Source organism: Mytilus californianus, unplaced genomic scaffold (assembly GCF_021869535.1).
Source record: "Mytilus californianus isolate M0D057914Y unplaced genomic scaffold, xbMytCali1.0.p SCAF_12, whole genome shotgun sequence".
NCBI classification, from domain to species: domain Eukaryota; kingdom Metazoa; phylum Mollusca; class Bivalvia; order Mytilida; family Mytilidae; genus Mytilus; species Mytilus californianus.
Genome location: NW_026262604.1, coordinates 65,127,256 through 65,152,947, shown reverse-complemented (window position 1 = coordinate 65,152,947; position 25,692 = coordinate 65,127,256). Strand labels below are relative to the sequence as shown.

At 32.1% G+C, this 25,692-nt stretch overlaps 1 protein-coding gene across 1 annotated transcript; it reads left to right on the top strand.

The window, feature by feature from the left end:
• Positions 1–3,859: 3,859 nt before the first annotated feature.
• Positions 3,860–19,688, top strand: LOC127722206 (uncharacterized). The gene is made up of 7 exons (XM_052229111.1): positions 3,860–3,889; positions 12,203–12,580; positions 15,983–16,192; positions 16,578–16,652; positions 17,358–17,438; positions 18,471–18,587; positions 19,476–19,688. Exons 2-7 carry the CDS (start codon positions 12,282–12,284, stop codon positions 19,504–19,506), a joined length of 813 nt encoding a protein of 270 aa, XP_052085071.1. The 5' UTR covers positions 3,860–3,889; positions 12,203–12,281; the 3' UTR covers positions 19,507–19,688.
• The last annotated feature ends 6,004 nt before the right edge of the window (positions 19,689–25,692 follow it).

Sequence of the window (25,692 nt, the reverse complement as noted above, 5' to 3'; positions counted from 1 at the left end):
AGGCCAGACCAGGGTATCAAATAGTTTAGTAAATGTACTGTACTGGAAACCTCCATGTGCCTTACTCTTTACAATAATCAAACTTAATGCCTGTTAGCTGACTCGGCTACTACATTATAGTTTAGAAATTCAGTAAACCCAGTTAATAGTAAACCCAGATATTGATAGCTTTGTACAATACATATTTGCTTATCATTAAATAAAAATAATGTGTTTGTCTGTTGTACAGACGGATTTCTAAAATGTACAATTTTAGTTTTCTCGCGATTAATATTTGATAACTTATTTTTACACCATGTATTTAAAACATCTAAGAGTAATTGCAAAGCGTTTTCATTCTCTGCAATCTGCATATAATAAAATATCAACTTTTTCACCATCAATATCAATACCAATATCTAATGCTTTAATATCTGTAGGTAAGCTGTTTTTAAAAATATTGAACAATATTGGAGACAAAACACAGCCTTGTTTTAGGCCTGAATTAACACTAAACCATTCGGTCATATTCCCATTTAGTTTAATAGCACATTCAACTTGAGAATAAATAGGTTTATTAACACACAAAACATGTTTACTTATACCAAGATCATTAAGATCGTTAACAATAAATTTCTATTAACCGTGTCATATGCCTTTTTAAAATCTACAAACACTGCAAACGTAGATAATTTTCTGGTTTCAATAATAGATGTAAGCGTACTCAAATGATAAATAGTACTTCTACCACAACGAAAACCATTTTGCTCATCATGTATAACAAATTAAGTTTCAAACCAAGATACAAGTCTATTATTCAAAATGCTACAAAACAATTTATAACTACATGGGCTAATGTAATGCCCCGATATGACAAAGGATCACTAGTGACTGATGTAGAACACTATGGTATAGGTGTTATTATCCCTTTACTCCACATGGAAGGGATTTTACCAAATTTGAAACACTTAAATAAATTATGTAAAACACGTAATAATGTATCATTTCTACACAATTCTACAGGTATCAAATCAATACCTGGCGCTTTGCCATTTTTTGCTTTAATCAATACATTTATAACTTCGTCAATACTAATTTCACAATCTAAATATTCATCTAAAATATCGTTTGTTATACTTTCATTAGGCAAGTTATCTTTATCTTTAAAATTCAATAAATTATCAATATAATTTTTCCATATATTTAAAACTACATCAGTATTCGTACAAATTGAACCGTCATATTGTAAAACTTCCATCGGAATGCACTTCTGTCTTTCATTTCCAACGCCAATTCTTTCTATTTTCTTCCACAATTCTCGGGGGTCATTATTTTTGAAGGCACAGAGTTCTTCTCGACTACGATACCAGTATTGTATCATGTATGATAAGCCAATTAATTATTATGAAAACTTAATTAATAAAATTGAGAATGGAAATGGGGAATGTGTCAAAGAGACAACAACCCGACCATAGAGCAGACAACAGCCGAAGACCACCAATGGGTCTTCAATGCAGCGAGAAACTCCCGCACCCGGAGACGTCCTTCAGCTGGCCCCTAAACAAATATGTATATAAGTATGCCTATTTTTGTGATCTGTCGAACAACACAAAAGACTCGATAATTGACAAACAACCATAAATCTTGGAATATGCAGGGAAATTTACGCGGGGTCAAATTTTCGCGTTTCTTTAGATGCCGCGAACAAAGCGAAAATTAAACACACGCGGATAAACCCCGATATACGTTATTAGATTGTTGCGATTGTGTGAGTAAGTTATTGTACACCAATCAAGATGATGGATAGTTCTTTTACATCCAACGGCAAATTAAATGCATATTCAGGGCGAAAACATGTTAATGTAAAATGAATATCAACACTGCTTTGTACTACACCGACTCGCTGAGCCGGATTTTTAACGTGCTAGTTCACAAGGTAACAATCCGCAAGAAGACAGGTCATCCTACCCGGACACATTATTTTGATTCCGAGCCTACCAGTCGTTGCTCTTACTCCTTAATGACACTACATGCTTAACAGAGAAGCAGCTAATAACAATATTCAAGTATTTGATTTGAACAGGTCGGGGTTCTAACCCACGACCTCCTGCACTCAGGGCGAACACACAACCATAAGACCACTGAAGCGGTCCACCAGTCAACGAACAGACACGTGTGATGAAAATATACTTTATGACGACATCGAGGTGTATTAGCCCACTAACATATGAACGAAAGCAATCTTGTGATATCCACTAAGAATATAGAAAGCAACTCAACTACACAAAAATAAAATGACATCTAGCTGTGAATGTGCAGTCTTAAACATGTGTCTACATAGGATGCCAACCCGTACATATCTCCGAGTCTCGAAAATTTGTGAATAAATCATGACAAACAGAGGCATACAACGAAGTGCATTCAACACATATTTCCCTAAGAAAACGAAAAAGAAACATTTCGGTACAAATAAAGAAAAAAAATTGACGACGTTTCTGACTTCGGACAAACACATTTATATCGCAGAGTTAAATTAGCTTCTTTAGCACTCAGCCTGTCCCCATAGTATGACATTGATTTCTTCTGAAAGCTTTCAAATGATCCTCATTCGGACAACTTTGCGATTGACGGTAACTATCCTGGAGTCAGACTTAGTGATGACAGTTTTCAAGAGCTAACGACACGTGCATACCTGAGGTTTGTGTTGCTTCCACCTATCCTTTCTACCCTCTCCGAATCTTGTTTGCGAGCTCAATTTATTTAAGCGAAAATGAAAACACACATAAAGTTATAAGACGTTTAGACTTGTAATTAATATAATTTCTGTCTATCCCAGTGCTGCACTTATATTATACTTTTATATTCACACAAGTCACATGACAAGTCGTCAGGATGAATTATTATCTTAAGGTCCCTGTATTCTTCAAGTGTGTAAATTTGTGAAGTGAAATTGTAATACTATTAAAAAGGTATGTTTTAAAGTTTCAGAAATTTGATATTTTCCTAAATATTTGAAATTATACTAAATGTATATATTAAAGTTCTAGAAATTTATATTCCTGAAGACATGATTTAATTAACATCTAACTTGAGTGTATGTTTTGCATTCTATTTTAAGGAAGAAAAAAAAAAACAATTAGCAATTCACTGCTAAAAGGAGATCTTGAATTGACTGAAAAACGAAGAATTATAATAATTCGAAATTAAGGGATCTTCTGACTATTTAAAAAAACAATGAGAAAACATGTTAATAAGAGTATAACAATGCCACTGCTGAGCTTTGCCAATTGTAGGCGGGTTATCTCCCTTGCAACATACGGATATTTGAGTCACCCTTGTCAGTCAGAGCCAAACAGATAAAGGCATCTATTAAAAATCGTAGATTCTCGAAAGAAATGCGACAGAGATTTTTTTTCAAAACTTGGCCATTTTATAATTTATCATTTTTATATCGAATTATATAATTATTTGATTTTTCAATGCAAAGCCCCACTTTCTTTTTATCACCGATTGACCAGTCTACATTCCTTGAACTCATAAAACATTCCAGTCGATTTTTTTCTATTTTTAATCATTTTGGCCGTAATAATTCTTCTTTTTTTACCTGAAATAACCTTCGATAGCATTGTTTTCTATTATAGATTTCTTATTCATAAATTATAGACGACATTAATCGCCTCTCAATCAGAACATCACACATGTTTCCGTGTAATAATGACAACCTCAGTCTGAAATGCCTCCCACGAAATTCCAGGACTTTGTGGGGCGGGAATATCTCGTATTGTGGTTTGTGACGGACTGGAACCGATCGTGATGTCATCAAAATTTAATTTAAATTACAGTGTCTAAATTGTCAATAAGTTATTAGAGGGATTACATAACGGAATACACACTTACTTTCAAATAACAGGTAATAAATAACTGTAAACCTAATTAGATAATTACGAGTTAATGTTTGTATGTAAAAATAATTACAATTTAATGTTTGTATGTAAATAGTTTTGTATATATTTTGCATACAAAGATAGGGCGTAACGTTCAGTGGCAAATGTTTTATTTATTTTTCCGACGATTTGTTTTTTTCTGAGGGGATGTTTCTTAATTTTTAAAAAATCAAACCTTTTTTTCTTATTTTCTGTAAATACCTGCACATGAGTTTTTTTTTTTCTGTTTCGTTGGGTGTCTGTCTCATTGAGATATATTCAGCTTGTTTCATTCAACTCTCAGCAGCTTGAAATCTTTATATACATGTATATTTTTTGTATACTCGTCAACAGCTTTAGGATTAAATAGATATTTGTTAAATATGATTGCCAAGGAGACAACTATCCACAATAGACCAAATGACGCAGATGTTAGCAATTATAGGTCCCGTAGGCCTTCAACAATGAGCAAAACCCATAGAACCATAACGTAGTCGGTTTTCAATAATGATAAAGCCTTTAAAGCCAACAAGAAACAGTATGGTATTTTATTAGAGAAAAGCGGAGAACAAGTTATCTGATTTAACTGCTATCTACATGTATGAGGGTCTGGAGTTTTTTTGTTTTTTTTTTTTTGGGGGGGGGGGGGGGGTCCCTTCATTTCGGTATTCTTAAATTTTGTAGGCCATTTTTCTTTATTCTTTATACTTTTTGCCTATTATTCTCTATTCTTTATTTTTAGGTCCATTTTTCTCTTTTCTTTATATTTGTTGCCCATTATTCTCTATTCTATAAACACTCACCCCACACCCTCATGTATCATAGGTGTTGTTTGTATTATTAATATTAATCTAGAGCGTTACATATTTACGAATGTGTATTCAAGAAAATAAAGCAAGGCGTTGGCGTACATGGTGACTCTTTTGGTAACGTCATAAACCATGTTAACCATAAAGAAGGAAAGTAAATAACTATCTATTTGAAAACTTGAATAAAATTCGTGTATTGGAAGATTTCGCAGTTAAAAAAAACAATGTTGTCTGCAATGTTTACGACATCATTGATATAATATGATATAAATGATTCCTTTTTGAACCAGCTACAACGTATGTGCCCAAATATACTTTATTCTCGACTAATACAGGATTAGGGTTCACATCGGAGTAGTTTGAGAATTTGTTTACAATGATTATATGTAACAATAGTTGATAACACATCTGAATAAGGCTTTAAAAGAAATGTGAATGTTAGAATGGTGAATTGAAAACGGGGAATGTGTCGAAGAAACAACAATCCGACTTAAGAGCAGAAAACAGACCAAGTCCACTAACGGGCCTTCAACGTTAGTTTTTATTTAATGACTTAGTTACAATGCTGTTTTGTGCTCGATTATGACCCAAAATAAGCTGCATGTAAATGAATTTAGAGCACACGCCCGTCATTTTTTTTTCCCGATCAATTATAATTAATTACGAAGGGATAAAGGTTTTGTATGTTATTGGTTTTATCACGTATGAATCTTAAAACTTTTATCCTTAACTTAAAACTGGACTTTTCGTCAATAAGGATAAGCAGAGTTGTGTATATTGACCTTAAGTTTGTTATTGCGGTGTTTATAAGGAGGACAAATCAGTTAAGTAAATGTATTACTATACTTATATTACGTTTTATGTAATAATTAACAGTTCATGTGAACAAATTTGAGCCATCCACTTACACTACTTATCATTGTAAGATAACATTAGAACTAACCTCGAACTATCGTGCAAGTGCACAAGCGCTGTAGACCAGAGACTTGAAGACCAACAACAATAGCAAGGACCAAGTTGAAGTTTGAAGTATACAAATTATTAAAGAAAACGGACCGTATTATGAAACATTGCATCTCGTCTCTGGTCATAGGAATGATTATTTTGGTAACATAAAACATCAAATATTCATAAGCTAAATATTATTCTAAAAATGGATGATAAAACTTGCAAAAGAACATGCGTTGTCCAGGTATTCTTAGAATTTAACATTTTTTTGCATCTAAAAGGGACATTCATATATATCCAGTAGTGCAATCAACTAAGTCCAACTTCAATGGCGTCCACGGTACCCCATAGTGGACTTTCAAATCACCAGCAGGTAAACACACGAAGGGGTAGTTATACACATACAAAATTCTAAACTATTTTATTGCATCATATATGCATATTCCGGATTTTTTTTAACAGAGCGTTGCCTGATTTGAACGTTATACATATACTAGGCAACCTCCATAAAAAGGAAAGCCTAAACAGACAAAAGTCTAGTATAGTGAAATAAAGAAGTGGAAGAGCAAGTCTGATAGTGGAGAAAAATAAGTAAAGGGTTAGCGAAAAAAGGAATAGAGCTGGGGAGAAAAAATCTGGTCTGTCCCCCTCATAATGTAAGAGTAGTTTCATGACACCAGATAATATTTCCATATCAAGACTACATCAGACATATTTCTTAATTAAAAGACTTCTATGAGGGTCTGGATTAGCGGGGGGGGGGGGGGGGTTCTTTCATTTCCGTAAACTTTATATTCTTTAATTGTTTAGGCCAGTTATTCTCTATTTTTTTATATTTTAGCACCTCAATATTCTCTATCCTTTACCTTTTAGCACCCCAATATTTTATTGTCTATTCTTTATTTTTTGGTCCATTTTTCTTTATTCTTTATATTGTTTGCCCATTATATTCTGTAAACCCCATCCACACCCTCTACTATAACTAGAAAAATGTATCTACAACGTTGGATAGTACCTTAACTTTATTCATCGTATTCAACCTGGATTTTTATGTCAACGTTTCATAGACATAAATTATCACTATGATTATATTACTGTTACGTGTTGTCTTTATTGATGTAAACCAACATGGTAATAAAATAGGTATTCTGTCCATACAATTATGTAAACAAGCCTATCATCAAAATAACGAGATATCATTATAGAATTGAAGAAATACTTCTGTGTATTTGGATGTTTCGATACATGCCACTGTGCTTGTCAATACATTCAATTATCGAAGTTTTTATTTAATTTCATTCTTTCCTCTGAATGATATCGGATATAACAAAAATTTCTTTAAAAGAAACCAATACAAAACATTCAAGTATGCCATTTTTACATATGACCGGAGCTGCTATCTATATTGTATTACGACAAGGAAGTTGTCAATTATATAGATCTTGAAAGGTATCAAACTAGTTTAAATACCCTACAATTTGTGCCTGAATCTAGTCGGGCTATGTGGGCTATGTGATGTGTTCATTCAATTTGTTGGTTGTCTGTATTTGTATTTCTGGTTTAATTTAAGTCCCTTTTTTATACCCCAGCTTAATGAAATAGGATGCATAATTATCATACTAACTGTTCGTTTATAAAAAAATAAGATGTGGTAGGATTGCGAATGAGACAACTCTCAATCAGAGACCAATAAAATTAAGAATGGAAATGGGGAATGTGTCAAAGAGACAACAACCCGACCAAAGAGCAGAAAACAGCCGAAGTCCACCAATGGGTCTTCAACACAGCGAGAAAATTCCGCACCTGGAGGCGGGATTCAGCTGGCCCCTGGACAAAAATGTGTTCTAGTTGAATGAAAATGGACGTCACACTTAACTCCAAAACATATAAATGAACTAAAATTAAAAAACATACAGTTTTCTGCTCTTCGGTCGGGTTGTTGTGTCTTTGACACATTCCCTATTTCTACTTTCGATTCTCAATTTTAAGTTTGTTTGACCGTTTTTCTTTGTATTTACAATACATCCTTCAGTAGATTAATTTAAACAAATATTAAGTACCTTATGGCATTGTGCACGTATTATTTATATTTTGATTAAAATAAATTTTGCGGTTTCAATAGCACAGCTTGAACCTCGAATTATCGCTGCAAATAGATTGATTGGTATTTTTATTACCAATGCCATTTCAGTACACCTGGATTATGTCACAGAGAGACTTTTCAAATCTTGGGAGAGAGGGTTTAATTTGTTAACTAATATGCTCACAATTATTCTAGTTTGTTGTGGGTCAAGTAGACGAGGGTCTGGACGGGGTTAACAAAATAGAGAATAATGACCACCAAAAAATAAAGATGGAGTAAAATGGACCAAAACATTACGAGTAGAGAATAAAAAGTTGCTCCAAGATTATGGGCTAAAAAAAGAATGGAGAAAAATTCTTAAATAAATTTAAGAAAACATTAACAAAGAACCCCATCTAGATCGTCGTGACACATCAATCATTAGAAAAAAGTAACACGTAGCATTTCAGTATCATTTTTTACTGTGCTTGTACCAATGATTGGAAAATCTTAATTTTTTTTACAATTTCTCAAAATTGCTAAACATGTTGATCAACAAGATAAACGGAGTACGTAGAGGATGTCATTATAATGTGGTCTGTTTTCCCCCATTAACTAATCAACTAAATGTGATTTTGGATGTCAGTTATAGTAAAAAAAAAAACAATACTATAATGAAGTACACATAATAACCGATCCTTAATGTAAATTTTTAAGAAAAACGAGTATGGTCGTAACCACAAATAGTTACAAAAACATGTATGAATTGAAACTGTCAAAACGAAATATCAGCTTTCATTATTTCTTCATATTAAACAATGACTTATGTGTTATTGTTTATTGATAGGTTTAGCTGCATATTTATACCTCAAATTAACTCCCACAAGTTTTTATTTCCCGGAAATTAATACTCTACTCTTAACTTATAAATTAATTGTAACTTTGTAAGTCAGCTTAATGTCTGGTCTATAAGGTTGGAGAGCAGAGGTATGAAAATAATGTTAGTTCACCAGTTTGTAAATTAAATACGCTTTTTGTAATTTTACCAATAAGATGAGAAACTTTCCAAGATACTTTAGGTAACGAATCGTGTAAGCTTGAACTTATTTCTTGTAATTAATTAAGGAAACATACATTAAAATCAAAATATCTTTAACATTTTAACGGTTTGAAAACGTACAACAAAGGGTCTGCCAATCATGTAATATTAAATCAAGACATAGGTATTATCTTATCTGTTTATATGCTTGTCTTTTTAATATCGTATTATGATGTTGCCTACGTATGCATGCGTACTTTAAGTAAATCAAAGGGTATTGGCTACAAATGTTTCATTTCTAGGGTTCCGAGTAACTTTGTAACAGTGTTTTCCAAGGACGACACCTAAACATTACATACAGTATTCAAGGAATATGAACTTGAAACCTAAAACGATATACTGTAACCGTGCTTTATCACTGAACTAGTATACATATTTGTTTAGGGGCCAGCTGAAGGACGCCTCCGGGTACGGGAGTTTCTCGCTGCATTGAAGACCCATTGGTGGCCTTCGGCTGTTGTCTGCTATATGGTTGTTGTCTCTTTGACACATTCCCCATTTCCATTCTCAATTTTATTACACCAATGTCGTTAAATGAAATTGGATGCCCTGCCCTGGTCAAATCGCTGAAAGACCCCCTCCTAAAGTGTTTAAAACTATCATTCTTTATTAACAATAACAATAATATTATCTTGGTGTAAATTAGATACATCCATTCGGGCTAACGCCCTCAAGATGTATCTAATACTTACATGTTCAACCCTTCGTATCTTCCATGATGCGTGTTTAACAAAATTTGCCGGTCGTTCGGTTTATTTTCCCCCTTTAATTAATCAATCAACGCTCTATCTTAATATTTATGTTGACAATCAGTACATGTACACCTGCTACGTTTTAGAAGTCGTAAATTTCAGAAAGTTGTTTAACCCGTTGTTATCCATTATCATTCGTCAACAAGTTAAAGAAAAGGAAAATCGTATATTACTTTTTTTTAAAACTTTAAACGCTAAAAAATCAATTAACCTGCTAATTGTACATAGTGCACTTTCCTTTTACAATGATGAATTGCATCTTTGATTGATAGTTTAAACTTTGAAGTAATTCATAGTTTAATTTCATGTGCAATTATATTTTATGAAACGTTGGAATACATGTGATCAACGATATTTCGTAACTGCAGTAAGAATATTTTTATTTATTTCTCAGTTTTTAGTTTTCTATGTTGTTGTTTTTATACTGTTGTTTGTATTTTGGTCGTTTTTCGATTTTTGCATTAGTATTGTCAGTTCGTTTTCGACTTATGAGTATGACTATCCCTTTGGTATCTTTCGCCTCTCTTTTAATATCATAAAATTATCATTTTGCATATTTTACAATTCGTTCCTATTTTCATTCGCTTCATTTTCGAATTAACTGATACATGTACATGCGAGGAACAAATCTGCCCACATCGGAATCTGATTCCACAATTGTATTCATTGAAAGTGAAAGTGAAATACCATTACCCACTGCAATAACGTACTTACATTTTATTTCACACAAGACATGTATCGTTTACACATCAGTTAAATTGAATCTATTTGTTCAATACATACATTTAGCCTTTAAATTTCAAACAAAAGTTTCTGCTCATAATTAATTTTGCAAAAAACTACTATATCATGTAAAATGGCCATATCTTGATAATTACATATAAGATGCTAAATTAAGTAAAAGACCATCACTAATTTAAGTCGAAGTCATTGCGTTAACAGCTCATGGCTTAGGATTACCATTATGTTTATGTTGAGTGTCAAATAACTGCAGCTAATGAAGTATGATTCCTTTGCAAAAGTTGTACATGCATTCCGAACTAAATTGTATTGATGCTTTACTATCTTGTGTGATGTCTGTCCTTAAAAGCAGTTCATTTGATTTATTTCCTTGTAATTCTTAACTTTAAGTATTACTTTTTTTGTGTATGCATAATGCATAATGCATGCTCCTGGTTCATTTCAGATGTCGATTTCTGATCTTTTGTATTTTCTATTCCTCACATTTTAAAACTATGATTACGTCAGGTTATTGAATAATTATTTCAATTTTTTATTCCGAACTAACAGCTTTGCAATTTTATACGTTAAAACAACGTCCCATGCATCATAAAATACGTCAATTTATCTTGATCCAATAAATTGTACTTGAACATGCAGGTAAATACATGTAAATAATTATTTCATTTTTTTTTCTTTTATTCCTAACTTTCAAAATTATGATTACGTCATGTAAATCAGTATTTATTTCGAATTTTTCTCGTAATAGTTTTTTTCAATTTTACATGTACAAACAACATCTCATGCATCATAGAATACGTCAGTTTATCTTGATCCAATAAATTGTACCTGGACGTACAGGTAAACGACATTATTATGTTAAAAACATGTCAAACCAACACACCGCTATACATAAAAATCTTATTTTTTACAAGTCACAAATTGTTCTTTTAAACGCCTTTCATAGATAAAAATATTAAAATGATATATCTATATTGTAATTGTATATAATGTAGATTTTGTCTCGCCAAACATATTGGGTAGACCAACAGTCATCTCATGGCAAGAAATTAAGGTGATAAAATATGAATAAAAGTCAATGATACAGTAACCCAACAAAGACTTATAGATTTCACCTACCACCTCGTTTAGAATACATAACATTGAATGATTAATTGTTGTTTGCTTTATATCCAGTGGCAAATATTTCATACATGTTCAGGACGACAGAGTTCCTTGATTGATTGATGAGGTTTAACTTCACCTTATAAGTTAAATACACATGTTTTGTCTTTCAACACTCTGCATATTGATTAAGTTCATATTCTTTATTCATTGCGAAAAGAAAATAATTTGAAATGGTTTACTAATAATAGTTCATAATGCCTGTAATTCAAGATCATCGTCATTGTTGTCTCAGAATAAATCTTTATGTGTTATTCTTATAATTTAGAGAACTTTTTTTTGCCTCACATATCATTGTAAATTTTAAGTGTCATTAATGGGACATACATCGTTACCATTGGTTGATTATTATTAATTATTAAAATCAACAAAACCTCTTTAAAAACAAGAAATTTGATTTCAGAATCAACTTAATGTCGTGCAAGTACCAGTTCGATATTTAATTTGTGTTGATTTTTAGTCATTTACAAATATGTCTGAGTGAAGAAAGTTTTGTGGCACCTTTTATTTTCATTCATAACTTTAAATTTCCACTTTTGAACGGTTAACATGTGCTACCATCATGGTTCCTTTATTTATGATTTTATTATTTCCAAGTCATATACTTATCATCGGCTTCATTGACCTCAGAATATATAAACAAGTAAATATCGATAGCTAATTTATTCACATATTCTCTGTTTTATTTATCTTTTGTTAATTGTTATATATTTCCTTTTTTGTAGGTGCCTGTCTGGAATGTTTTTGCATGAATAAACATCCACTACATTGATAAAAACATACATTTACAACATAAAGTTCAAAATGGGAACGAACAACATAGTTTCGTTAACAGAATCACCATCAGTGACACGCTTGAATGAATCGAACATCCATAATGGGATTTTAAACGGAACAGTGACCGGTCAAGATGATTTAATGTTAAAAACTGAGTTGTCAATCCAAGATCAAGTAATAATAGGGGCATGTGTGACTGTAGCGTTCTTATCAATTATTGCTATTATTCTTAGACTTTGTATGCCAATGATTCGAAAACAACATAAAGTGATTCAAACGGAGTGTAAATATACCGAACAAGTCGTTAGCAAAGAAAAACGGTATGGGTAAGTACAATTTCACTTTTATCGCACAGCTTTGTATTTAAATTTTCGAGGGGTGAAGCTAAACGGAATCATCGGGCTTTGTCCTTGCAATGACACTAAAATCTGTTTAAATTCAATTGAACATTAATTCAGATACCTCTAACGTTCAAATATAATAGGGTATATTGACTATATCAGAAGACATTCTGTACATGAGTATTTGATTCTTGTTTTGTTAATTATAAATTTAAAATCTAAAATTTGATAAGAATTTTAACAAAAAAAAAAAAAAAAAATAGATAAGTGAACAGATAATTCACACCACATATTTGTCGTTCATCAGTGAAAGACTTATATTGAGTTTTACATCTTTCTGTTGTTCTCTATATGAGGGTATAATAAATTAATTGTTTTATAGCATAGAAGATAACAGGCAAAAAAAATTAAAAAAAAACAGCAGAGAATACAGGGCAATTAATAAAAAAAAAAGAGAAAAAAGTCAAAAGAATTAGGAGTAGAGAATACTGGGACGCTAAAATAAAAAAAAGAAGAATAATGGCAAAATAATTAATAAAGAAAATAATCTTATTTTTGGTCTTTAAAGAGAACTATTCATTACTATGATTTTCTGTTAATTCTGGAGAAAAAGTCATTAAACATGTTTAAAAATGACTTTCTGTGAAACTTTCCACATTTTTGAATGATTAATATTGTACGTTAATAATCAATTGGTTGTCATTATCTCAATACATAATTAGATAACGTAGTTTATTGTCAATCATGACGGCTATGCAACAACGCCCCTAAAACTTTGTTACATTATCAAGATAGTAATACAATATCGGAACCAAAAGTGCACGCACAAGTCTCATTATGACACCTTGCTAAATGTGGTTCAAAAAATTGTGAAAAAGGAGGTAGTGGTCATATTATGTTATATCTTAATGTTTTTGTCATTTGGACACATTGTTGTTAATGACATATCGATTTTTCATCGTTTCTGTTTAATTTAGTCACGCTAACCATGAGCAACACGACGGGTGTCAAATGTTGAGCAGAATATGCTTTCCCTTCCGGAGCACCTGTTATCGTTCACGTTGCTCAGTCTTTAATTTTCTACGTAGTGTTTTAAAGACTGATGTTTGTACTTTGGCCGTTTTTATGTGCCACCTAGGGGCATTATGTTTTTCGGTCTGTGCGTCCGTTCGTCCGTTCGTCCGTCCGTCCGTCCGTCTGTCCCGCTTCAGGTTAAAGTTTTTGGTCAAGGTAGTTTTTGATCAACTTGAAACTTAGTACACATGTTCCCTATGATATGATCTTTCTAATTTCATGCCAAATTAGAGTTTTGACCCCGATTTCACGGTCCACTGAACATAGAAAATGATAGTGCGAGTGCCCCACTATGGACACATTCTTGTTGTTTTTTGCCACAGTTTTGAAAGTCTCTATTACACTTATAATTTTTTATTGCCCCTTTTGTATCTTCCGCCTCTTTTATACAACTTTTTACGACTCGGGACGATTTATTGCTGGACATATTATACAGACACCTGTCTATTGTTAAAGGCTTGTAGGTAGTGTCTAGATGTCTCTTTGAGCAGTTTGGTTAGAACTGTCTTTTTCATTCATTATTGTGGAAGCATCTGGTAACGATTGATTGATTGATAATTCATGTAATGGTATTTGACAGTCACATTAAAGTCGTTGTCATCTATGAAATATGATGACATTTGAAAACGCATACCAATAATTTATTAAACTATTGATTTGGAATTTTAATTCAAAATTATTCTAATTAAAAACGAAATCTTAAATTCTGAAAGAAAAATAATAAATCAATATGAATGAATTGACACCTCGCATACATAAATGCAAGAAATATTATATTTGACAAATTTTTAAAATTTCTTCTGTTACATATTTGACGTCTGCGACATTAATATAAATGACTGATTGTTCTTTGCTTAACGTCAAGCTATACCATGCATGATAGAATCTAGCAAAAAAATTCCGCTGAAACCGATGATGGAGAACGTCTTGAACTTGCAGTGAGGTGAGAGTTTGTACTATATGTTGGAGGTCTCCCTATGTCTTTGAGATGAACACAAAAATTAAAGCACGGTCCCTTTGCTTTTTGATGTTTTCGTGTACGTGTAGTGATGTTGAGTCATGAATTGATACCCTGTATCCTTTCTTTTCCACCCATTAATGTATTTTTTAACAAAATTTTCTCGTTCTGAATATGCATGAAATGAATGTCCTATAACTTTGAGCAAAACCAATCAAGGGCTTAGATTGAGTACTATAGTGTGTAGACCTTATGCAAGGGGGTCGGTATTCTCCCCAGAATCAATTTCTCGACTAGACGTAAAATTATACGTTCTGTGGACATTTCAGAGTGCAAAAGACGACTAATTAAGCATGATTTTATTGACATTAATCATTTCGATTTTTAATATTTTTTACTTCGGTTTAAACAAATTCCGATTGCAAATTACTCAACCTTTCTATATAAAACACCACACATATTTACCTGATAAATCTTTACGACGTAGTCGATTAAAGTAATTTAAATCAACAATTCACAAAATGCTATTTTTTTTAATACCACTACAATGAAATCGCCAGTTGTAATTCGAAAAAAAATAATTTAACACTTAGACTCGGGATACATCAAATTATATAACGATATACAGTCACGTGGTTTATTTTTCTTTTGTGTTTAAAATAATCTTGTTTTTGTTTTCTTAATGTTATTTTTCTTTTTATTGTTTTTTTTTAAGTGTTTATTAAAATTGTTTACATGAAATGAAAGATCCAATCTTTAACAATGCCTACTGGCTGTTTTGATAATTCAATAATGGTACTGTGTAGTAGCCAAAGGGATGTCATAAAAATTATCCTTGATTTTTAACCTTGAAAAAACAATAGAATAAATAAACCAAATATATAGGTACGTTTAAAGATGGAAAAGGAAACACAATAGATGTATTTCATTTGGTAGGAATTGAGTAGACAAAGGTAAATAAATAATAAAAAATCTTAATGTTTTAGAGAGGGACAAAGCACGCATCCTATTTACAATTGTAAGGTAAAAGAATTGTAATAATACATGTAGTGAAAACTTTTTCAAGCCTAACGTTCAAAAAAATAAATATCAATAACATGAAATTATTAATTTATAAAATAATGAAATCATTACCAACAACAATTTTGTTCCAATTACAACTTGATTTGATTTTGCCCTTCTGTTTTTATTCGAGCGTCACTGACGAGTCTTATGTAGACGAAACGCGTCTGGCGTACCAAATTATAAGCCCAGTATCTTTGATGATATTTGATACTTATTCAATTGCACACACACCCATTTTAACGGTAGTTTTAATGGACTTTATACTTTAATTTTTGACCATTTTATTTCAGACAACTGCCTTACAAAGGTTTATCATCATCCAGTTCATCACAGTCTTCATCCTGGTCATCTAACAGCCAACTTGATTGGTCAGATTCTTCAAGTAACAACACAAGAAGTACATACTACACATCAGAAAGTAAAAACATGTCCCGTCCGCTATCAAACTACAACTTCCGGGGCTCGACGTCGTCACTTCCGTTGTATATATCCGATAATAGGTAAGAATTTAAGTTAAATTGTTTTTTCTTGGGAACAGTTTCTGATACATTTTTGCAAGTAAGATTTAATCATTATCTTTATATATCGTTCTCTATGTCATAAACTAATCTGCTCTTAATATCCCATTGAGTTTGAATCACATGTAAGCAATGCCGCATACAAAGCAAAATACGCTTAACCCTGTCGAAACATCTTGGCTGCTTACTCCTTTTAGAGTTCATGCGATTTCCTTGGAGGAGTTATATTTTGAAATAATTTTTCTTATTTATATATTTTCCGATTTATATGTGGATAATATCACAAAGTGAGTTTCTTTTAATATTATAAGAAATTAGTTGAAAAGAGTACCATGTGTTATACATATAATTTTTTTTTGTATTTTAGGTCAATGAAAAGCAATGCATCATCATATCTAAAGTATATTAATGAAGATCCCACGTATATTTTAAACAATAAATCGTAAGTATAAACCATAACATTTCTTTTTGTAATTATTCAAATACCATCGGTTTACTGTGCATGCACCATATATACTTAAGTTCAAAGACTATCAGACAATTTGAATGATTACATTACATTTTGTAGTTTAAGTCAAACCTTTAGTCAGCGTACAATTTAGCATTTCTTTTCTAAGCAATTATCTTACCGAAGGTTAGTGGTTCTCTCCGAGCACTCCGGCTTCTCCCACCAGTAAAAACTGACCGCCACGATATAACCAATATTGCTGAAAGTGGCGTTAAGCACACATCAATCAATCGATACAATCCATTATAAACAGACGACGACACGTTTTCTTACATAACTTTGACAGACATTCAGTAAACCTTAGTCTACTAAAGAAAACTGTTAGTTTAACATGTATATTGTTACAGCACGTTTTGGGGTCAATCGTGTTATCTTTCATTTTTATTGGATTTGGTTTTATCATCATTGTCAAATATCTGGTTCAAACATTTTTTTACCTACTTTGAGTTTTGATTAATTTCATATTTTCTCTCGCCCTGAATATACGTGCAAAATTTGCCATTTTATGATTAAAAACATACAGCAATCAATCAACCAAACATATTTGTTTCACATGCAGATTTTTTTTTATGACTAATTTAAGAATTTTATAAGTTATTGATTCTGTCAAGATATATAAATTACTTTTTATTTTTTTAGACTGGAACCTTTAAAATTAGATGATGTATATCGAGGAAGGTGGGATGAGGAATTTGACCCTTTACAGGTCACACCTTCAGGGTAAGTTGTCCTATGAAGTAAAGTTAATTAAGATTATGGCACGTTTATAACTACATTGTAAGTCATTAACATATTTTTTTCATTTTAATTCATTTGTTTGTTTCGGAGTTTAGTGTGGCGTCCCATTTCGTTTAACTAATATACATTACTGTTTAGGGGAAATATGAAGCCCGCCTCCGGGTGTGGGATTTCTCGATGCGTTGAAGACCACTTGGTGGCCTTGGGCTGTTTTCTGCTCTTTGGTTGAGTTGTTGTCTCTTTGACGCAGTCCCCGTTTCCATTCTCTATACTGTATATATTTTTTAGACTGGAAATTGAGTGTCGTACCTACTTCCTGTAGGGATTACGACATTATTTATGTGTTTCAATATTGGCGGTCAGAAAATATATACTTGCCGTGGTTTCATTGTCTAGACAATGTCACTTGTGTATTCAAAAAATGAACTTTTTTTTAAAATACATTGTCAATCATCCTGACACCAAAAGAGATAAGTTAAAATGGGCATATCAAAATTGATTAAAAATATATACTGTCTTAAAAGCCCAACAATGTTAAATCTGCAAATTTGCCCTTCCCTCAGTGGGGTTTGAAACTATGCTTCTTTGACATCGTAGCAACTACACATGCACAGTCTCAATTGCTCTTAACCATTAATTTTGTCAACTAGCCAACATTTGTAACTGTCTTCAAAATGATAAAATTTCACTGGACTTGTGAAATTATATTTAATCGTATTATCAACATACATACATGTGTTATCACATATTCCAATAGAAACTACTGACCTAATCTGAATTATGTAAAAATAAAGAGGTGTGGTATGATTGCCAATGAGACAACTATGCACGAGAGTTCAAATGACGAAGATATAAGCAAAGCAGTTATTATCTTATATAAAAAGGATCTACGTCAATACTTAAAAGAAACGAAAGCATGTTCTTGTTTTTATATGATTGAGGATGCAGAAAGACTCGAGATGAACAATTTAATTACCTAAAATTCAAATATTGCTATATATTACGTTTTTATAGGTCATTAGCCTCATTGTCACATCCGTCTGAAGACAGAAATGTTCCAAGCAATGTTCCTGACTTCTCAGCTTATAAACAAATTCCACATAATCCATCTCTGGCAAGAGTTCATTCAGGGTAAGCTATTCTCACCATTGGTGAGGTGTTGATATTTGTTCTGGTATATATAACACCACTGCTATAATTTTCCTTAGCAAGAGATTTCCTGACAGGTTTTCAAACCTGTGTCATGTATCTCTATCTCTACATTCAAGATCTAGCGCCAATAAGTTCAATTAGAAATACATTTTACTTCTGTAAGAAATTCACCATTCACAAGATAAACCAACAAGTGCTTTAAAATAGCTTTCTATGAAAATTTTAACGGCACCAATTTTTTTCTGCACCAGGTGCGCATTTCGACTATAAATGTCTCTTAAGTGATGCTAGAGACCAAAATATTTGAAAAATCAAAACTTATTAGGACTTTCAATGACAACAAATCTAGTTTTAACATTAATTTTATACAATTAGTTTCTGTTTAGTTTCTTTTATACTAAAAGACGCATACAGTGAAGCAAGTTGAAATAATGAATTTGAAATAAAAAATCCCTATCATATTGAGGTTAACGTAAAGCCAATAATGCATAAGAAAGATAACAGGAATCCAAAAAATACTGGACAGTACACAGACCACATCAACCATCAACACACGGAGTCCATCGAAAAAATGCAGACCAGAAAACAAAAACGAACAATAACGAACAACACATGGTCAGAAAATTCGAAAATTAAGTATAACTCTCGTGTAGGCAGAATTAAAGTTAGAATGAAACATAAAAAGCATCTTATAAACAACACTTCAAATAGAGTTGAAAAAGTTGAAGATGTTGCTGGCAAGATAAATTATGTCTACGGAAGAGAGGTGTTTAATATTGATTCTTCAAAGATTAAATATAAGGTACATGCAATTTGCTTTCTATATTTTGACAAAGATATCTTATTATTTTATTCGCTATTTTGCAGATCGAAGAAAGTACAGTCATATCGGATGTGAAACTGTATGCTAGTGCTTGGATATAGGATCTATGAAATAATTGTGTTCAGAAACTACAAACAGACAATTAGTGCTCATGTAATAGACATTTATTAGAAATACAGTCCATATTGTACATATCATCAACGCATATCATTTTTTAATTTGAGTTATAGTTTTATAATAAAACAATTTTACATAAAGGTTGTTGTTTCTCACATTATTGTTCGCTTTCGATAAAAGAGGGCAAGTATGAGAAGTGTGCATGTTCTCCGATTCCCATGAGTAAATGACCAATCAAGAAAGTACAATGCGCATTGAAAGGTTCCGATGTCTACCATAAAATGACGATATTTACATATAAGGTTACTGTACATGGAATAAAAATATGCTTACACTCATTATTTAACTCAACAATGAATATCTATCTTAAATATATGAAATATTTTATCCTTATTGACTGGGTATGAGTGGAATAGTAAGTGTATTGTCCCCGAGATGAAACTATTGCCCTGAGGCGTAGCCGAGAGCAATAGTTGTATCCGAGGGTATAATAAACTTACTATTCAACGAATATCCAATCAGTAAGTGTTTTATTATACCGAAAGAGACAACCGACAAAAATGTCGGGCTAATCAACTATCGTAATATAAAAAGCAGAAACACAACCATACTGTTTGACGTTTACTTCATATATTTTCTGAATGCTAAGGCTACGTCCTGCACTGAGGTCAACCCTAGATACAATAGGTAAAACGCGACGTCGCAACTACCACGGTATTCTCAACAGCCTCCGATCCCGTAGCTGCATTTGAAATTCCGCGAAATATAATGACGCTTGCGGTCAAATAGTTTCATCGAGGTCCAATAGTTGGAAACTATTGACCGGTCAAATAGTTCAAACCTTGCAATTTAGAAAATAGTCAAAATATTGTGTACTTATTTAATATAGAAAATGATAACTTAGGTAACTTAGGTATAATAATGGATTTTATTATAACTTATATATAAGTATCCGGGACTTTGATTGATTGATATCTACTGTATGTTTCGTGTATTTTCTTTTATATTGGTCTTATTTCACCCACACCGGATTAAATACACAAGGAAATTTCTTTGTTATCTTCTCTGTCAAATCGTTTATATATAAATGCCTGTTTTATCCTTCACGGGCACGCTTGGTAAATTGTAGGCTTTTTAAAATACGGTTGTTTTTGCTAACGTTTTGAAGCCAATATTTCGAAGGTATAACTGAACCATCTCTTGATATTCTGTGAAATAAACCTATATATTACATATGGTGTAGCATTCTACTTTTTTCATTGGTCATTATGATCACGTGATCGTGTTTCAAAGGTTATTTCATGTATCTGAAGCCTTTTTTTCTATTTTTAAGTATATTGACGCTAAGGTTCTATTCATATGTATATTGACGGTCAATATTAAAAATCTTGCTAAATTTAGATCCGGATATAAGCTGTTCCGGTCCGAAATTACTCTACGTCATGACGTCACACATAACAATCATGGCAGAATTGCCGCAGCAGACGAAAAAAAAATTTGTAAGCTTATCAGATGGAAATATCAAGAATATGATGTTAAATGCAAACGCTATAAGAATACCTGAAAGCAAACGCATCAAGCTGTGAAGTTGTTCAAAGAATATCTAACGGAGACTAAACCAGATTCAGACTTGGAAAAGTACGATGTTGAAACACTTGACAAAACCCTCACCAAGTTTTATGTAGAAATCCGTGACAAGAAGGGAGAAATGTACAAAAAGACAACACTGACGTCATATCGACAAGGCATTCAGAGTCTAGCAATAACAGGCCAATTTTAAAATGTCTCAGAAACATAACATGATATAAATCATTGGAAAATGCATTTGAATGGTGTTATTTTTAAGGATCTATCTTAAAAACTGACTGAGTTATGGGCCCTTGAAACTACGAAAAAAAGGGGGGGGGTTCTGTCAAAATTGATACTTTCGTATTTCTTAAATTGTTCCCGTTAAAAGAAGAATAATCTTCAAACAGAAGCTTGTATTGTAAGAAGATACTGCATATACGCCAAACTTTGTTCCAAATTTAAAGGTTTCATCAGTTTCAATCGTGGTTATCTCCTTCTTTGGTATTTCTTCAGACAGCTATTTCTGTGATATAACCAACCTCTGTACATTCATATTATTTATACATGTTATAGTGGTGACTGATGGTAGTCTGTCAGGTATTTTACCAACCATTTTTAAACAAGCCTCTATTACAGGTCCAATCCTTGTTGTGCTTACATGATTACTCAATAGTGTATGTGCACAAGTCTGAAGTTCCGTTGTGTATTTAAATGTATGTTCGTCAAATAATTTCACCAAATGTCTTTGTTCTGCTTTCAAAATTTCCTCGTCTATTTCCTTTTCATACTCGATTTTTATAATTTGTCTCCTTAAATCATGGTTTTCTGCTTCTAAAATTTTGATTTTATCTTCCAACATTCTGTACCTTCCATCTTCTTTATAATCAGTCACATCTTGTTCCAACTTGAAAACTTTGTTTCTATAATAAGCTTCTCGCATTCGTGTTCTTTTGACACTCCTTGATAGACAAGTCTTTTTTTCCTTGTCCACTTTTGGTACTTGGTCCGCTATTCTGTCAACTTCCTATTCCAATGAAATATTCTTGCATTTTTCTGCTTGCAACTCATTTGTAATTTTTGAGATAACACATGCAGAGGTTGTGCTGTCAGGATTTAGAGGAGATATTTCCTTTTCAGTCTGATTTTAAGGAGAATCAATAGGACAGGAATTGGGCAGACTGAACTCTCCTTCCAAAAATTCACGATAAAAATCAGTATCCCTACCCTTTTTTAATTTAATGTTTGTTTCTGAAATCCTGTTCACTTTCTTATAGTATGAGTTAAACTTTGTTGATAAACTGTCATTGGTCTTTCCTTTTTTCAAGCAACTCGCTAGCAACTTGTATCATAGGCTTATCTGCCAGCATAAAGATGATATCAGAGTTTTTCAATGACATAGTCTTTGCAGTCTTTCTGTAACTTCCAAAGAAATCAATGTTTGGGTATTTTTGTCAAGAGGCCCCTCATGAATAACTAACTGATTTCCAGTGAACAAATCAGAAGAAAATATATGTATGTTACCACATAAATATGTCTGAGTATGATGTGTGTCATTATTTGTCGTACCTGTTGCAGATGTCCCTTCCACTGCTCCTGCTTCCGTGCTTGGTTTAGTTTCTGTTGGAAAAAAAGTAGAGCAATCAATCAAATTTAATTTAGTTTGTCAAAATCTGATGTCGCCACCATTTTTTTGCGGGCGTTCATATTGCAAGTGATTTATTTTTTTATGTGTTGTCTTGTTTTTCTTAATCTTCAGTTTTTATATGTAAAAGTATTCTATTCTGCTGTCTACATTGTATATGTGGATCGTCTTTGTTTCTTGTTTTCACGTTTTGACAATGTCTTTGGACTCTGATGTCTGTGTGGATCGTCTTTGTTTCTTGTTTTCATGTTTTGGCAATGTCTTTGGATTCTGATGTCTGTGTGGATCGTCTTTGTTTCTTGTTTTCACGTTTTGACAATGTCTTTGGATTCTGATGTCTACATCGTGTATGTTGATCGTCTTTGTTTCTTGTTTTCACGTTTTAACAATGTCTTTGGATTCTGATGTCTACATCGTGTATGTGGATCGTCTTTGTTTCTTGTTTTCACGTTTTGACAATGTCTTTGGATTCTGATGTCTACATCGTGTATGTGGATCGTCTTTGTTTCTTGTTTTCACGTTTTGACAATGTCTTTGCATTCTGATGTCTACATCGTGTATGTGGATCGTCTTTGTTTCTTGTTTTCACGTTTTGACAATGTCTTTGGATTCTGATGTCTCTAAATTGTCCTCCTTTTTTTATGCTTCTGTATTTTTTTTTTATATTTAATCAAAAAACAACATATGTCTCAAAAATTTAGAAAGAAATACAGAGTTTAATTTTTCTAAAACATAAAAAGTTTCTTACCCTTTCCTTTGTAAATTTTCTTTTTTTCTGTTTTAGTTTCAATTTATCAGGGGTTGGCGAAATCAAATCTGAATCCGGATAACAGGTTTCGGATCCACTTGAAGATGTAGAACTTCCTCTTGGACTGAAACAAAAAGAAAAAAAAGAAAAAAAAAAGTGGCCAATTAAACACCAAAATAAGAAATATATAGTAACAGAAAAAAAAATTCATTCAAATAATAATATTTATTGCAGTCGTTTTCAAAAAATGAATATCAATCAGGACTCAAATCATATTGTACTTCGAACTTTTTTTTATGTAAATGGTCTTTTATACGCGATTTGTAATGATTTAATTAATTAACAAATGCCTAAAAATATTGATAGGTTATGGAGCTACTTTTCGAGATATTTGATTTTTTTAAAATGGCGGGAAAAATTTGACTCGGACTTTTACCTTATACTTTCAATGGTGTTATTTGGGTCTCAAATCGAAAGGAAACAAATCTAGAATCTGCTCAAATTTTGGTAAATGACCTTTTATCAGCTGTTGAAGTCTAATATGAAAAGAAAAATAGGTGTTATGGGGCAAAATATTTTACCCTGTATCGTAGGGAAAAAAACGAACATCGGACAAAAATTCTTAAAACTGACTCATGTACATCCTTAAACTGAAAGAAATACAAATCAACTAATGACAATCAATCAATCTTCCTAAAACACCAGCTTATAGACTCTATATATACACAAAGGTAGTGTCTTCCTAAAACACCAGCTTATAGACTATATATACACAAAGGTAGTGGTGTAATATTTTTTTGTTCCTACCCAAAATGTTATCTCGCCACATAAAACAGCAATGAAATTGTATCCCATAGGATAAGATATTTTAAAGAAATATTATCCCCCAGAAGGATAATATTTTGTTTAAAAGGGATAACATTTTATAAGAAATTTTATCCTATGGGCACTCATATTTTATCCCTCCAAAACAATGTTAGTGAAATTATATCCCAAAAGTTATTAAAAAAATATTATGCCACATTATATCCCATGGAATAAAATTTTTTGAAGGATATGAAATATGTTTACAAAACTATTGCATTAAAATATAGCTTTTATATCTTTTATGAACTCCATAACCAATTACAGATATATTTTCCTCCAAACAAAACTTTTAGATTAATGGGGAGAACTTCTCACATTTATTAACGATTCGGTGTGGACATTGATAAATGTGCTCAGTCTATTTTAATTTAATCAACATTGCACAGTCAATATTTTCCAAATTGCAAAAATAATGAGCGAAATTTTGTACTCTGCTATCATTTTTGACTTTATGAATGTAAGAAGATGAATGAAGACCTTAACAATCCCTTCAATATGCACATACAAATAAACACTTGTTTTATCATCATGATCATGAATAAAGGATAATATTTCGTAATTCTGTTTAACCCCAATGACGGATCAAATATATTACTGGGAGATAAAATATCACATATTTTTTATTAATTTTTCAATAAAATGTTATCCTATGGAATATTTGTTCCCTAAAATTCTATCCCATTGGATATAATTTATGTTTACAGTGGACCAGTACGATGTGAAGGTCAAACCAAAATGGATAAAAAATTGTGTAAAAAAAGCAGGATTTGAAGTCACTTCCATGCCCCCCTCCCCCCATAAAAACTCAAATGGTTGTTTCTTTGAAAACAAAATAGTCTACTGTATGGTAAGCCAGTGCACAGACTCATCACTTCATGACTTAAACTGTGATTGGAAAGAGTCACTGCACTGATTCCAAGGAGAATTTCATTTTTTTCAAAAAATGGCAAAGGATTCATTATATCACTGTCATGACAGTGTCAGAGGGACAAGGTAAGGGAATATTTATGGTTTAGTTGGTTCCATGTCAATTCTCACCGTCTTTCTTGAAGCAGAAGAGGAAAAGTAAGTATTCTGGGTGTTTGGAAATCTAAAACGCACAAAAGATTTAGATTGTCATGTGATTTGTAAGCTTTTGCTACACCAAATGTAATATTAGTGATACTGCCCTGTATTATAAAGACTTTTCGTGACGAATTCCCCACATTTACTCTTTTTTCTATACATGTATATTATATTACATTTTAAATAGCATAAGTATTCCCTATTAAAAAAAAAAACAAAAAAAACTGACATCCACCACAATTAATACCAAGAC

Coding starts and splice junctions, on each gene's coding strand:
- LOC127722206 (XM_052229111.1), top strand. CDS start 12,282: ATGGGAACGAACAACATAGTTTCGTTAACAGAATCACCATCAGTGACA. Junction 16,653..17,357: donor TATATTTTAAACAATAAATC/GTAAGTATAAAC, acceptor TTATTTTTTTAG/ACTGGAACCTTTAAAATTAG. Junction 18,588..19,475: donor CTGGCAAGAGTTCATTCAGG/GTAAGCTATTCT, acceptor GCTATTTTGCAG/ATCGAAGAAAGTACAGTCAT.